The sequence below is a fragment of the Pantherophis guttatus genome, chromosome 3 (assembly GCF_059756535.1).
Source record: "Pantherophis guttatus breed Tessera chromosome 3, ASM5975653v1, whole genome shotgun sequence".
Classification (NCBI taxonomy): Eukaryota; Metazoa; Chordata; class Lepidosauria; order Squamata; family Colubridae; genus Pantherophis; species Pantherophis guttatus.
In genome coordinates, this window is record NC_142065.1 from 971,026 (window position 1) to 985,080 (window position 14,055).

At 46.8% G+C, this 14,055-nt stretch overlaps 1 protein-coding gene across 1 annotated transcript; it reads left to right on the forward strand.

Annotated features, from left to right (window-relative positions):
• Positions 1 to 949: 949 nt before the first annotated feature.
• Positions 950 to 11,034, forward strand: LOC117669618 (kunitz-type serine protease inhibitor bitisilin-1). The gene is made up of 4 exons (XM_034424187.3): positions 950 to 2,836; positions 5,667 to 5,828; positions 8,555 to 8,695; positions 10,878 to 11,034. The coding sequence occupies exons 1-3, from the start codon at positions 2,752 to 2,754 to the stop codon at positions 8,692 to 8,694; spliced, it is 387 nt and encodes a 128-aa protein (XP_034280078.2). The 5' UTR covers positions 950 to 2,751; the 3' UTR covers position 8,695; positions 10,878 to 11,034.
• The last annotated feature ends 3,021 nt before the right edge of the window (positions 11,035 to 14,055 follow it).

The window sequence follows — 14,055 nt, forward strand, 5'->3', positions numbered from 1 at the left end:
CAAACTTATTCTATGTTCCACAACCCTATTGAGAACCAGTCCCTGTCTCGTTTGCCTGTATGTTGATGTCTAGATGACCCAAAGTAGAAGGGATTGCTAACCCTTCAGAAGGCCAACTTGAACATCAGGCCTAACAAAACATGGTTCAATTCCAAGAACTCCAGGATTCTCCACTACTTTGGGTTTACTGTGTAAGCCACCCAGAGTTACGTGCGTGAGACGGGAGGCTATGGTTATAAATCATATAAATAGTATGAAAAAGTAGATGTTACAAGATAGGTATTACCTGACTCATCAGTAGTATTAGTAAGAAGGATCTGAGTGTTTTGGTAGACCATTAATTAAGTATGAGCCAACAACGTGCAGCAATTGCCAACGCCAATGCAATCTTGTGATGTATCAACAGTAGTCACAATGCGAAGATCTCTATTGTGTTGCCCAGAGCTATCCATGGTTGGGAAAGTTGGACCTTAAAATCAAGACAGGAAGAAAACTGATTTCAGTTGTGGTGCTAGAGAAGGCATCTGCATATTCCTTAGACAGTAAACTAACAAGCAAGCACAGAAGCGCATCGCACCAGACCTGTCACTGGAAGGCAAAATCATGAAACTGCATCTCACTTATGTTGGCCGTATCTTGCGGGGGAATTCACTGGAGAAAGCAATAAAGTTGGGAAGAGTTTGTGGTCAAAGGAAACCAGGTCACCAAAGAACATGGTGGCTGGACACCATCAAAGCTGACACTGGCCAGAGCAGAGAACGACTCAAGGAAGTAGGGCAAGATTGGAAGATGTGGAGACCACCTGGCCCACAGAGTCACCAAGAATCAGATGCAACTGAATGGATATCATCATCACCATCATCATCATCATCGTCGTCGTCGTCGTCGTCATGGTGAACATTTTCCTCTTGGCTTCACTGGTGGATCCACCCCTGGTGGACCCAGTTCTGGTCATCATAATACAAGAGGGATGCAATAGAGCTGGGAAGACTGCAGAGAAGAGTGACAAGAATGGTGAAGGGATTGCAGCTAAAGCTTAGAACATAGCAAGGGACCTTGGAGATCTTCTAGTCCAACCCCCTTCTTGAGTAGGAGACGCACTACCATTTCAGACAAACCTCCAGTGATGGACCACCCACAACTTCTGAAGGCAATTTCTGTTCCACTGATTAATTGTCCTCACTTTCAGGAAGTTTCTTTTTAGTTCTAGGTTGCTTCTCTCTAAGAGCAGTGAAAGTAACTTGGTATGTTTAGCCTACAGCAGAGAAAGTTGAGCCAAGACATAATAATAGTCTTCCAAAACATGAAGGGAAGGGAAGAGCAGACAGGGTGATTGATTCTCCGTAATGCCTGAGGGCAAGACAAGACAAGAATCAACAGGTGGAAGCTTAGAAAGGGAAATCCAGACTTCAAAGAATACCTGTCTGATGCCCCCATCTTTTTTTTTCTTTCCTCCTGCTGCTATCCTGGTTTGATATGATGAATGAACATCTACTCTATTCCGACTAGGTTAAATCTGAGCTTATTTTTCTTTGTCTAGACCCTGACAGTGTCTAGAACCAGGCCTCAGGGTTGGAGATAGATGAGCTGCGGTGGTGCAATGGTTAGAGTGCAGTACTGCAGGCTCCTTCTGCTGACTGCTGGCTGACTGCAATTTGGCAGTTCGAATCTCACCAGGCTCAAGGTTGACTCAGCCTTCCAGCCTTCCGAGGTGGGTAAAATGAGGACCCAGATGGTTGGGGGCAAATATGCTGACTCGGTAAACTGCTTAGAGAGGGCTGGGAAGCACTGTGAAACGGTATATAAGTCTAAGTGCTAGTGCTAAGTGCTATTGTCAGCACTATGTTGTTGATGCCTCATCCTAAACTGGTGGCTGACCTCTTTCAATCTTGGAGGTCTTCTAGTCCAGGGGTGGGCAAATGTGGCCCTTTTACAACCTGTGGACTTTAACTCCCAGAATTCCTGAGACAGGAATTCTGGGAGTTGAAGTCCACAGGCCATAAAGGGGCCATATTTGCCCACCCCTGTTCTAGTCCAACCCTCTGCTCAAGCAGGAGACCCTTTCAGACAAAAGCTCTGTTCCACTGATTAGTTGTTCTCACTGTCAGAAAATTTCTCCATATTTCTACCGAAGATCACAGTTCTCTTACCTATGACCTTTATTACACTTCTATGTTTTCATGAGATACATCATTTTGCATGGATTAATTTTTGCATGCAAGCCAGATCAACTTGGTTTCAGTTGGGGGAGGCATTTAATAAGTAGGTAGGTAGGTAGGTAGGTAAGTAGGTAGATGATAGATAGATAGATAGAGAGAGAGAGAGAGAGAGAGAGAGAGAGAGAGAGAGAGAGAGATGTCACATGGACAAGAAGGAGAAGAGACGTTCTCAGCCAGGGTGGTGTTTGGGCCCACCACAAATGGTGAGAGGAACTTGATGGAGCAACTGGACTTCTTGTTTTCTTCTGGGAATTGCTCCCAGGATGGGCTTTCTAAGGATTGACCATGCTTTGAGCATAGGAGACCTATCCCTTCAGACTTTGCTCTCTCAGGTTTCGCCAGATTCCAAAATCTTTCCTGCTCTGCTCCACCCATTTAGAAAATGGGGAAGGTCCACCTGAGCTTTGGCTCTGTCCTTCCAGGGAGAGAAAACCTCCCTCCCCGCTTTTTCTTCAAGCTGCCAAAGACTCCACCCACACCCCACCATGGCTTATAAGGGAGGGATTGCTGGTGGCCAGCAGACTGAGTCAGGATGCCATCTGCTAGCCTTCTCCTGCTAGTGGGGCTCCTCAGCCTCTGGATTGAGTTGACACCTATCTCTGGATGGAAGATGCATGGTAAGAGACACCTTTTCTTTCCTCCGATGAAAGGACAAACCTCAGCATCTGTCCCCAGATGTTTGAAGTTTATTCTAGAAGCAGTTTTTCTACTTTGAGATAGATACTATTTTCTGCTTTATGAGCTTGACCTTCTGAGACAAAGACAGGCTACTTCTGAACATGGGTGTCTATTTAGACAGCATGAAAAGAGTGGTCACCTTGAATTGTTTACAGTTCAGAGTCGGACAGAGAACCTCAGCTAGATGTTGTCCAGATCAAGGTTATCTGCTGACCTTCATAAATGCCATTTATAGGAACTTTTGTGTGAAATTTACATTCCCACTTTACTCTAATGCCTGCTCCTCTTTTCTCAACTTCTGGTCCTTGTCTCAAGATGTTCTGCAGATTGCTTAAGTTTCTTAAGACAAGTTTATCATTCTTAAGGATCTTGTTATATGATATGAATAGAATTTTAAGGATGGAAGGAATAATGGACGCTTGAGATCTGGAATTCAAAATGCCAAAAAACTACCTCAGGGAGGAAAGTCCACTGCTGTCCAAAGACATCTGCTCCATTTCTAAGATCTCCCTCCAAATGTCTAACGCAGACCTGTTTGTGGGATCCTTGTTCTTCTTTGAGTTTGCTTGTTTTCTTGCAGATGTTTCTTTACCTAGCAAAATGGTTATGGTTATGATATTACTTAGTTGGGTAATGAAATGTTTGCAAGAAAACAACCAAGCACCCACAGTCCTTTCCCTCCTCCTCCTCCTCTCTACAAACCCTCTTCCTTCTAGCATTGATAATGTTACTTAGTTGGCTGTGAAACCACTGCAAGAAAACAGCCAAGCTTAGAGAGCACCAAGGGCCCCAGCTGTCGTCCTCCTCCTCCTCCTCCTCCTCCTCCTCCTCCTCCTCCTCCTCCTCCTCCTCCTCCTCCTCCTCCTCCTCCTCACAAACCCTCTTCCTTCTAACATTGATGATGTTACTTAGTTAGGTCATGAAACATCTGCAAGAAAACAGCCAAGCTCAGAGAGCACCAAGGGCCCCAGCTCTCGTCCTCCTCGTCCTCCTCCTCTCCACAAACTCTCTTCCTTCTAGCATTGATGATGTTACTTAGTTGGGTTGTGAAATATCTGCAAAAAAACAGCCAAGCTCACAAAGCACCAAGGACCCCAGCTGTTGTCACCGTCCTCCTCCTCCTCCTCCTCCTCCTCCTCCTCCTCCTCCTCCTCCTCCTCCTCCTCCTCCCCCCCCCACTTGCTTCTAACACTGATGATGTTCCCTAATTGGGTAATGAAATGTCTGCCAGAAAACAACTGAGCTCAGGGAACACCAAGTACACCAAATACATCACACTATTCCTCCTCTTCTTCCTCTCCACAAGCCCCACTACCTCCCAGCACTGATGATGTTACTTAGTTTGGTACCTTAGTTCCTCTGTCCTAAGGTCTTCCATGGAAGCCTTCAAAAGAATTTAGAAATTACTTTACAGCCGGAATGTTCAATCTTGGCAAGTTTAAGACTTATGGACTTCAACTCCCAGAATTCCTGGCTGGGAAATTCTGGGACTTGAAGTTCACAAGTCTTAAATTTGCCAAGACTGGACACCCCTGCCTTACAATAACAGATATTAGATATAAGGAGCACCTGAGTCTTGGGGGCCTGCAGTGGCCTCCTGTTTCTGTGAACAATTTGGAGTGTCGGGGTCTCCTTTTGACGCAAGAATGACTCAAGTTATCTGAAGGACACCCCTCCTGTCAGGAACCCGTCCATCTCTTGAGAGAGCTGTTCCCAAGAGCCCTCTTGTGCGTTTCTACAACTCTGAAGGCATGTCAGGTTACTCTGTTTAACAACAACAACAGCAGAATGTTAGCCAAAACATTTTTTGTCAACTTGGTGCCAGTTTTGGTAATTACTGCATTGATTCTAAGGAACCGACGGATGGATTCCTTTGCAATCTTCTCTAACATCTTTCTCAATACTGACGTCAGACTGATTAGTCTTCTTGTTTTTGAAGATGGGGAAATTTCCTGTCCTCCTCTTGGGTTTAACGCTTCTAAAACTAACATCCAATACTAACATGGGCTCCCCAGGCCCTCCCCACCCATTTTTTTATGCCTTGCAATGCCTTGCATGTTCTCCATGTGGAGCAAGGATCACGGTCTGTTGAATGAGAAAGAATTATACAAGGAGAGATACTTGTCCTGTATTCATTTGTCCCAGTTTGTCCAGGAGAATCTCAGGTTTCAACAGAAAAGAATCTTTGCAAATGACAGGACCTTTAGTGCTCTCTGAACTCGGTGGTTTTCTTGCAGACGTTTCATGACCCAACTAGGTAACATCATCAGTGCTGGAAGGGAGAGGGATTTGTGGAGAGGAGGAAGAGGAGGAGAAGGTGAAGGCGAAGGAGAAGACTATGGACTCCTTGATGGTCTCCAAAGTTGGTTGTTAACTTGCAGATTTTCATTACCCAACTAGGTGACATCATCAGTGCTTAGACGGGAGTGGGGTTGGCCCACTGGAGGAGGAGGGAACGAGGAGGAAGGAGGAAGTTTCCTCTCCAGATAGTTTGGTACTCAGCATCATCAATGCTGGTGTTAGTTCTATCATGATAAGGCACAGTAGCCCTGATGACGTCCCCTAATTGGGTAATAAAAAGTCTTCAAGAAAAAAAAAACCCAACCTCAGAGATCGCCAAGGAACCCACAACCTTGGTGTGAGGGATCCTAGAGGTTCATAGACTAGATGCCCAGCGTTGGGCCTGAGGTTGGAGAAGCATGGTAGAGATCTCCATACTCCTTTGGCATCTCCTTCCAAGCCAACGAACGAATCCCCTTTTCGCCACAGAAAGATGTCACCAACCTCTTGACCATGGACAGTGTGATAAGGAAGAGATTCGCTTTTACTACGATCACAGTTATAAGAAGTGTAAGAAATTCTATTATCACGGCTGTAAAGGAAACGACAACAATTTTGAGAGTTTCAAGGAATGCCTTCACTTCTGTAAAGGTAAATGGGGAAGGGGCTTTGGGGATGGGTTGGCCTGACAAGGACCACCAGCGTGGGCAAAAAGGGAGCAGCCTCTGGCCCCACAATTAGAGAAAATTTAATTTAGAAGAGAGCTGGAAGGGACCTTGGAGGTCTTCTAGTCCAACCTCCTGCTCAAGCAGGAAAACGTATATAGCAATAGCAGTTAGATTTATATATCGCTTCACAGTGCTTTTTACAGTCCTCTCTAAGTGGTTTACAGCCTCTTGCCCCCAGCTCTTTGGATCCTCATTTTACCCAACTCAGAAGGATGGAAGACTGAGTCAACCTTGAGCCTGGTGAGATTTGAACTGCCAAATTGCAGGCAGCCGGCAGAAGTAGCCTGCAGTATTGCACTCTGACCACTGCATCACCACAGCTGATACAGCATTTCAGACAAGTGGCTGTCCAGTTTTTTCTTCAAAACCTCCAGTGATGGAGCACCCACAATTTCTGGAGGGGGAGGGTTCTAGGTTGCTTCTCTCCTTGATGAGTTTCCATCCATTGCTTCTTGTCCTGCCTTCTGCTGCTTCGGAGAATAGGGGGACCCCTTCTTCTTTGGGGCAGCCCCACAGATATTGGAATACGGCTATCATGTTCCCCCTCCCCCTCCTTCTTTTCTCTAGACTGGCCAAACCCAAATCCTGCAACCGTTCCTCATATGTTTTAGCCTCCAGGCCTTTAATCATCTTCAGTTGCTCTTCTCTGCAACTTTTTCCAGGGTCTCAACATCCATTTTACATCGTGGCAACCAAAACCAGATGTAATATTTCAAAATTTCTGTTGCTCGAGACAGTTGTTAAGTGAATTTTGCCCTGTTTTACAGCTTTTCTTGGCACCATTGTTAAGTGAATCACCGCAGTAATTAAGTGAGTAAGACAGTTAAGTGAAGCTGGCCTCCCCCATTGAATTTGCTTGTCAGAAGGTCGCAAACGGGGATCCCATGACCCCCGGACACTGAGACCACGGAGAGCCTTCTCTGTGGGGGCACCTACCCTCTGGAATCAGTTACCCCCAGAGATAAGGAGAATCCAAGACCTCGGTGCCTTCCGTCGTGCCCTTAAAACCCACTTTTTCCAGCAAGCCGGGCTGGTTTAAGAAGAAATTTTTAAAAGTTTTAAATTGGTTTGTGATTTTTAATTTTTGGGCCAAATTTATATATATTTTAATGTTTTTTAATATTTGTATTTCATGTTCTTAATTCCGGGTGTACACCGCCCTGAGTCCTCAGGGAGAAGGGCGGTATATAAATTGGAAATAAAATAAATAAAATAAAATATATAAATACGAGTCAGTTGCCAAGCATCCGAATTTTGATCACAGGGATGTTGCAACAGTCGTAAGTGTGAAAAACAGCCATAAGTAACTTCTTTCACTGCCGATGTAATATGAAACAGTCACTAAATGAATGGCTATAAGTCCAGGACCACCTGTACTCTTTTCTGGTTTGACTATGGGTTTTCTAACAATGGAGAATATGTTGGATTTCTCCTAGGCTGAGGGTCAGCTGAATCTGCCTACTTGTCACTTAACTCCTCATTGCCCTCAGAAATCTGGGCAGATTCCAGAAGCTCCAAGGAGTGGACAGTTCTTGGGTAGGCCACCGTTTCCTTGGGGGAGAGAGCCATGGTTTTCTTCTTCTACCCTGGCCCCATTGGATGTGGGGAGGGCACTCTGGGGTGTGTGAAACCAGCAGAGGATGCTATCTCCCTTTCCTGAAGAACAATGGAAAGAGAGGTGAATCCACAAAGAAGAAGGGGTCAAATTATTCTCCAAAGCACCAGAAGGCAAGGCAAGAAATAATGCTTGGAAACTAATCAAGGAGAGAAGCAACCTGGAATTAAACTTCCTAACAGTGAAGACAATTCACCAATGGAACAACTTGCCTCCAGAAGTTGTAGGTGCTGCATCCCTGGAGGTTTTAAAGAAGAGGCTGGACAGTCACTTATCTGAAATGGTATCACCTGCTTGAGCAGGGGGCTGGACTAGAAGACCTCCAAAGTCCCCTTCTAGCTTGATTCTATTCTAATATGTTCTTCATTTAGGTATGGCTAGCCTAGTGAAAAGAAGGCTCAGGAGTGACAGGATAGCATCTTCCAATATTTGAGGGGCTGCCACAAAGAAGAGGGGCTCCAACTAGTTTCCAAAGGACCTGAAAGCAGAACAAGAAGCAATGGATGGCAACTAATCACGGAGAGAAGCAACCTGGAACTAAGGAGAAATGTTGTGATAGTGAGAACAATTAACCAGTGGAACAGCTTGCCACCAGAAGTTGTGGGTACTCCAACCCTGGAGGTTTTCAATACTCTTCTTGAAAACCTCCAGACAAATCTGGAGCGATTTCTCCAGAACACTATAGGGTCTCCTGCTTGGACTAGAAGACCTCCGAGGTCCCTTCCGACTGTGATATTCTGTTATTTTCCTCTTTGAAGGAAACAGGATTGCACATTTCCACTTCAGGATCCCAAATCAAGAGAGAGGAGCTCAGTTCTAGGGTCCAGCCCAGGGTCCTGAGAGGTTGACCCCACAGTAAGGAAATGGCTGTCCATGGCTGTGTTTTGTGGGGCAGTAGGGGATGGGGGAGGTAGGTTCCTGTCTCATCCGGATGCACGGAGATGTTTTGGCTGCTGAAAGATTCAGAGATCCAATTCCAGAGGAAAATCCAATTCCAGAGGATTTTCTCAGCCTTGGGACTGTCTGTTTTGCAGAAAAACCTGGGGTTTGTCCCAAGGCCCCTTCGGGCAAGATCACGATTTGTCCTGTGTTGTGTGGAAGTGACTGGGAGTGTGATGGGAAACAGAAGTGTTGCCCTTATGCTTGCAAGACTGACTGCATGGATCCTGTCTAAGGTAAGAGCACTGAGTTTTATACCTCTCTGTAGGGATTCATAGATCCTAGAATGGACTGGATCCAAGCGGATCTCTCTGGAATCCTTGAGGCCACCTTGCATCTGTCCCTTGGATGAGCCAAGTCCCAAATATGATAATGAGGAAAGGAGAGCATCCCAGTCTTGCCTTGAGAACCTCAAGGTCTCCGTCCTTCTGAGGTGGGACAGGCCTCCCCCAATCCCACCTTAGAAGGACAGGCAGAGGGGATGGAGGGGGTGAAGTTCTCTATCAGCTGAGCCTCAGGAGAGGGTCTGATTCTGGCTTAGGAAGATTGAGAGGGGGGCCTCTTTCACTGCAGAGAACCCGATCTTCTTTGCTCCTTTCCCTCTCGTGGCAAGGAAGACCCTGATCCTGCCTTTTATTTGATATTTGTTCTAAATTCCTCTCGTTGACTATGTTGAGGCCACAAAGGTTGCAGGAAGCTCAAGGCCCATGGCTTGGATTCATTCTCTGATGCCTTTGGGAAGCCCTATCACCGTCATCACTACCTCTTAGGAGGCCAGAAGGAAGGAGGTAGGCCTGGAGGGGTGTGTGAAAGGTCCAGAAAGCTCTGAAGGAGAGCAGATGCTGACCGATGGTCACATCTTTGGGAGCGCAGGCCCCTGGGAGGATGACCCTCCACCCGTGGGAATCCTCACACAATCCCAGCATGTGGGGCCTGGCAGTGCTTCACTGCCATTTGGCTGTGGACTGGTGACACTTAGGTGACATAAAGACCAATGGTTTGGTCAGGTGAGCCACCTACAAACTCCAGCTCTCAGAGAGGTCCTCTAGACCCGTCACTGATTGTCCAACAACCTTTTGAATTCTCCGTTGTTATAAGATTAAGCAGGGCAAGGCTTAGGGCCGCCTGGTTGTAAGAGGTAAGCAGAGTGTGGAAGACAACGCTGAGCAGCAACACCCTAACTCCGTGATGGCGAACCTTTACGCACGGTCACTCATGCCCTCGTCACCTCCCGTCTGGACTATTGTAACACTCTCTACATGGGGCTCCCCTTGAGGAACACCCGGAGGATCCAACTGGTGCAGAGTGCGGCCGCGCGGGTGGTTATGGGAGCGACGTGGAATTCCCATGTAACACCTCTCCTGCGCGAGCTGCACTGGCTCCCGGTGGTCTTCCGGGTGCGCTTCAAGGTTTTGGTTATCACCTTTAGAGCGCTCCATGGCTTAGGACCTGGTTATCTATGGGACTGCCTGCTACCACCAATAGCCTCCCACCGACCAGTACGCTCCCATAGAAAGGGGCTCCTCCAGGGTACTTACGAGACCGCCTTCTGCCACCAATAGCCTCCCACCGACCGGTACGCTCCCACAGAGAGGGGCTCCTCCGGGTGCCGTTGGCCAAACAATGTCGACTGGCGGCCCCCAGGGGGAGGGCCTTCTCTGTGGGGGCACCTACTGTCTGGAACGAGCTCCCCACGGAGATACGGAGGATCCCGGATCTGCGTACCTTCCGTCGCGCGCTCAAGACTTTCCTATTTCATCAAGCTGGCCTGACCTAAGTCTTTCCCCTTTTTAAATGGAAATTTTAAATTTGTTTTTAAATTATTGGGGTTTTAAATTTGTTCAGCCAAATTATTTAATTCCTTTTATTTTATTTTAAATTTTGTATTTATATGTTTTATTCTATGGCTGTTCACCGCCCTGAGTCCTTCGGGAGTAGGACGGTATATAAATTCAATAAAATAAATAAATAAAATAAACCTATGGCATGCGTGCCACGGGTGCGTGCCATGGAGCCATATCTGTGGGCACGTGAGTGTTGCCCTAGTTTAGCTCCAGTGCGCATGTGCATGCCGGCCAGCTGATTTTCGGGCCTTCTGGGCCCACTGGAATTTTGGAAACAGGTCATTTCTGGCCTCCGAAGGGCCTCCGGGGGTATGGGGAAGGCTGTTTTCACCCTCCCCAGGCTCCAAGAAAGCCTCTGGAGCCTGGGGAAGGTGAAAAACAGGCCTACCGGGCCATCATATGCCAAAAGTGGGGGGAGCGCCGGGGGATCGTGTGTGCATGCGTATGGGGTGGGGCGCATTGAATTATGGGTGTGGCCACGCACACGTGCGACACCCCCATGCTCCCCCCCGCTTTTGGCACGTGATGGCAAAAATGTTAGCCATCACTGCCCTAACTGATTCTCTTTCTACAGATTCCTGTCAGTCAAGATTCACCATTCAACTTTTCCAAATTGTGTCTGGTGCCTCAACTTGGACCAAAGACCCAGCAGCTGCCATGCGGACCCTTCCCCTCAAATACATGGTGGACTTATTCTTCTTTTCTCAAAATAAAGGCATTGGGTCCCTGCTTCCCACGGAATGGTGTTTTTTTCTGTCCCTTGGAGGCTCTCCCCCTCCCCTTTATGCATGTCCTCCCCATGTCTGAGGATCAGGGGCTGATCAAACAAGGGATCTCTCAAAGGCTGAGGTCTGGGGATTCGGGAATCTTCTGTGTGTGATCTTCTGACTAACGAACCCAATAAAAGCAGACTGTCAGGGTTCCAAGTAACACCCCCAACGAAAGAAGACTCCGAGGCTTGAGTTTCCTCAAAGCTCCATTTTATGTCATATTGGCACATCTGGGAAAACCCAAATCTAAACATTTCCAGGTCTTCCCCACCCAAAAGAAAGTTTAAGTCCCTGCCCAGCACCCACATGTCCATCACATGATCCAATCAGGCACCATCCAAAACTGGAAATGCCTCCCAGTCAGCTCATCACAGCTGCAGGGCAAAGTGGCCTTGACTCTCTGAGAAAAGAATGTTATTTTGACTACATATCACCCATACTCTATACAATCCCCCCTCCCATTTTCCTACAGTAGAAAATGTGGCAGGCCTTAAGGCCCAAATGTAAAAGATGGTTCCAGTTCTGACACAGACACTTTCAGGAACTTTAAAATCCCAAAAGCAAAACTTTACTGAGTACATCATTTCAGCCCTGAAGAAAGCAAAACCAACTCTAAATTTTCCCACGCAACGCTGCATAGTTAAAAATGAATTTCATCCCCTCCTCCCATGAAACGGGTCACATGGTCCAGTTAGGAATCGGCCTTTTGTTTTGATAGCAGTTCACTTCTTGGCCGGCATCTACAGAAGTGTCCTTGGCTCTCATGGTAGAAGTTTGTAGCCCCCACATTCCATCTCACCCTTCCCTCCCCCACACCCCAGTTCTTTGGCAACTTGGAAAGCAATAATGGTCACAAGAAGCTTAAGCGTTTTTCAATCTTGACACTGTGCATTGGTCTGCAATTAAGCCCCCATGAGGAAAGTCAGAGCTGAATCGCCCCAGCTAACTCACTGTGGAACAACTTGCCACAGGACTATTCAATGCTGATGGGCCTACAGGCTGCTGGGACTCCACACTCACCCCAGCCTTCAGAACTTTTAACTTGAGAAAGGTTCAAATTTAAAGCAAGACAAAACTGGCTGCAATTCCCTTGTCCTTCTCTTAAATTATCCCCTCTTGAATTGTCCGGTGGTGAGTTGGCCACAGCAAGTTGTCCCATCCTGGCAAGGACAGGGGCACCCAGCTCTGGCCACCCCCCTGAGACCTAATTCAGCATATATCTAGTTGAAAATCAAACCATCTTTAATAAATTCACTACAAGACAAGGTGAAAAAAGGCTTAAAAAGTGGATTTTCCTTTCTTTTTTTTAAGCATATGGCAAAAATGTTAAAAAGCACATCACAATTACCGTCGCAATGAGCAAATATGAAACTATTTAGCCTTTTTACAAATTCAAAGGTAGACTATTTATATTATCAATACATGATGGAGTTATATAAGAGAGACCCTTTGGCATTTCCCTGATATGCACACAGAGGGCGCTGCTCCACAATATGTCACACTGTCTTCTTTGGAGCACTACAACTACCTTCCAACGAGAACTTTCCCCATTTATGGAGGAGGCCAACACACCTGCTATCTTGAGTTCTAAGTCTATTGAGGATTGACTTACGGGGTAGACAGAATCAGAATAACAGAGTTGGGAGGGACCTTGTGGGTCATCTAGTCCAACCCCCTGCCCAAGCAGGAGACCCTACACCATTTCTGACAGATGGCAGTCTAATCTCTTCTTGAAAGCCTCCAGGGATGAAGCTCTCACAACCTCCGAAGGCAACTCCTGTTCCATGGATTGATTGCTCTTATTGTCAGAAAGTTCCTCCTTATTTCCAGGTTGAATCTCTCCTTGGTCAGTTTCCATCCATTATTCCTTGTCTGGCCTTGGGTGCTTTGGAAAATAGCCTGCCCCCCTCCTCTCTATGGGAGCCCCTCAGATATTGGAAGACTGCTCTCCTGTCTCCCCTAGTCCTTCTCTTCCCTAGACTAGCCATGCCCAGTTCCTGCAACCGTTCTTCATATATTTTAGCCTCCAGCCCCATAATCATCTTTTTGAATCCTTTGGGTTCAGCTGTAAAGCTGGGAATGGTTGGCCACTCTGGAGTTGCTCTTCAGAGTGGACCTTCAACTAAGTGGGACAACTGCTAACCAGTCATGGTAGCCTTGATTTGTCTCCTATCTCAAGAGACGAAGGCTCCGGAATTTCATTGGAATTCCTTAAGGAGTTGTCAGCATTGAAGCAACAAGAAAAGAAAATGGGGGTCCAACTCTAGAAGAATTTCTCACTCTTGGGATCGTCTATTTTGCAGGAAAACCCGGGTATGTCCCACACCCTCTCCAGGCACAATCACTACCTGTCCCCAGTCTCCCCTAGTCCTTCTCTTCTCTAGACCAGGGCTCTCAAACTCACGTCCTCACTTCATCGTCACGTGATATATCAGGACTTTCCCCCCTTCACTAAATTGGGGGTGGGGGTGGTCAGTACATGATGCATCCGACCCGTGGTCCGTGATTTTGACACCTCTGCTCTAGACCAGCCAAACCCAATTCCTGCAACCCTTTTGTATTTCCTATTTTAACCTTGTCTTGAACCAAATAATGAAATATACAAATATACATAAAAAACCCTTGGCCAACTCTACTCTTCCCCTCAAGATCACCCAGGGCCCCGTTTATGAGCAGATGCAGCCCACTAATTTTATTAAGCACACCACGGCAACTGAACACAACAGAATTTGTACAATTGCTGGGACTTAGACGTGGCACGCTGTTTGTGTAGTCCACTGCAGTTTTTGCAATTTCGTGTACAAGAACGACTGTCTACGGGACATCCTCAAGGGCAGCCACGTCACGAGGATACTTTTTTTCAGCGTCTAAGCAATGATGGACCCCTATTTTCCAAAGCACCTGAGGGCAGGACGAGAAGCAATGGATGGTAACTGATCAGGGAGAGAAGCAACATGGAATTAGGGAGAAACTTCTTGACAA

Coding starts and splice junctions, on each gene's coding strand:
- LOC117669618 (XM_034424187.3), top strand. CDS start 2,752: ATGCCATCTGCTAGCCTTCTCCTGCTAGTGGGGCTCCTCAGCCTCTGG. Junction 2,837..5,666: donor CTCTGGATGGAAGATGCATG/GTAAGAGACACC, acceptor TTTTCGCCACAG/AAAGATGTCACCAACCTCTT. Junction 5,829..8,554: donor ATGCCTTCACTTCTGTAAAG/GTAAATGGGGAA, acceptor TCTGTTTTGCAG/AAAAACCTGGGGTTTGTCCC.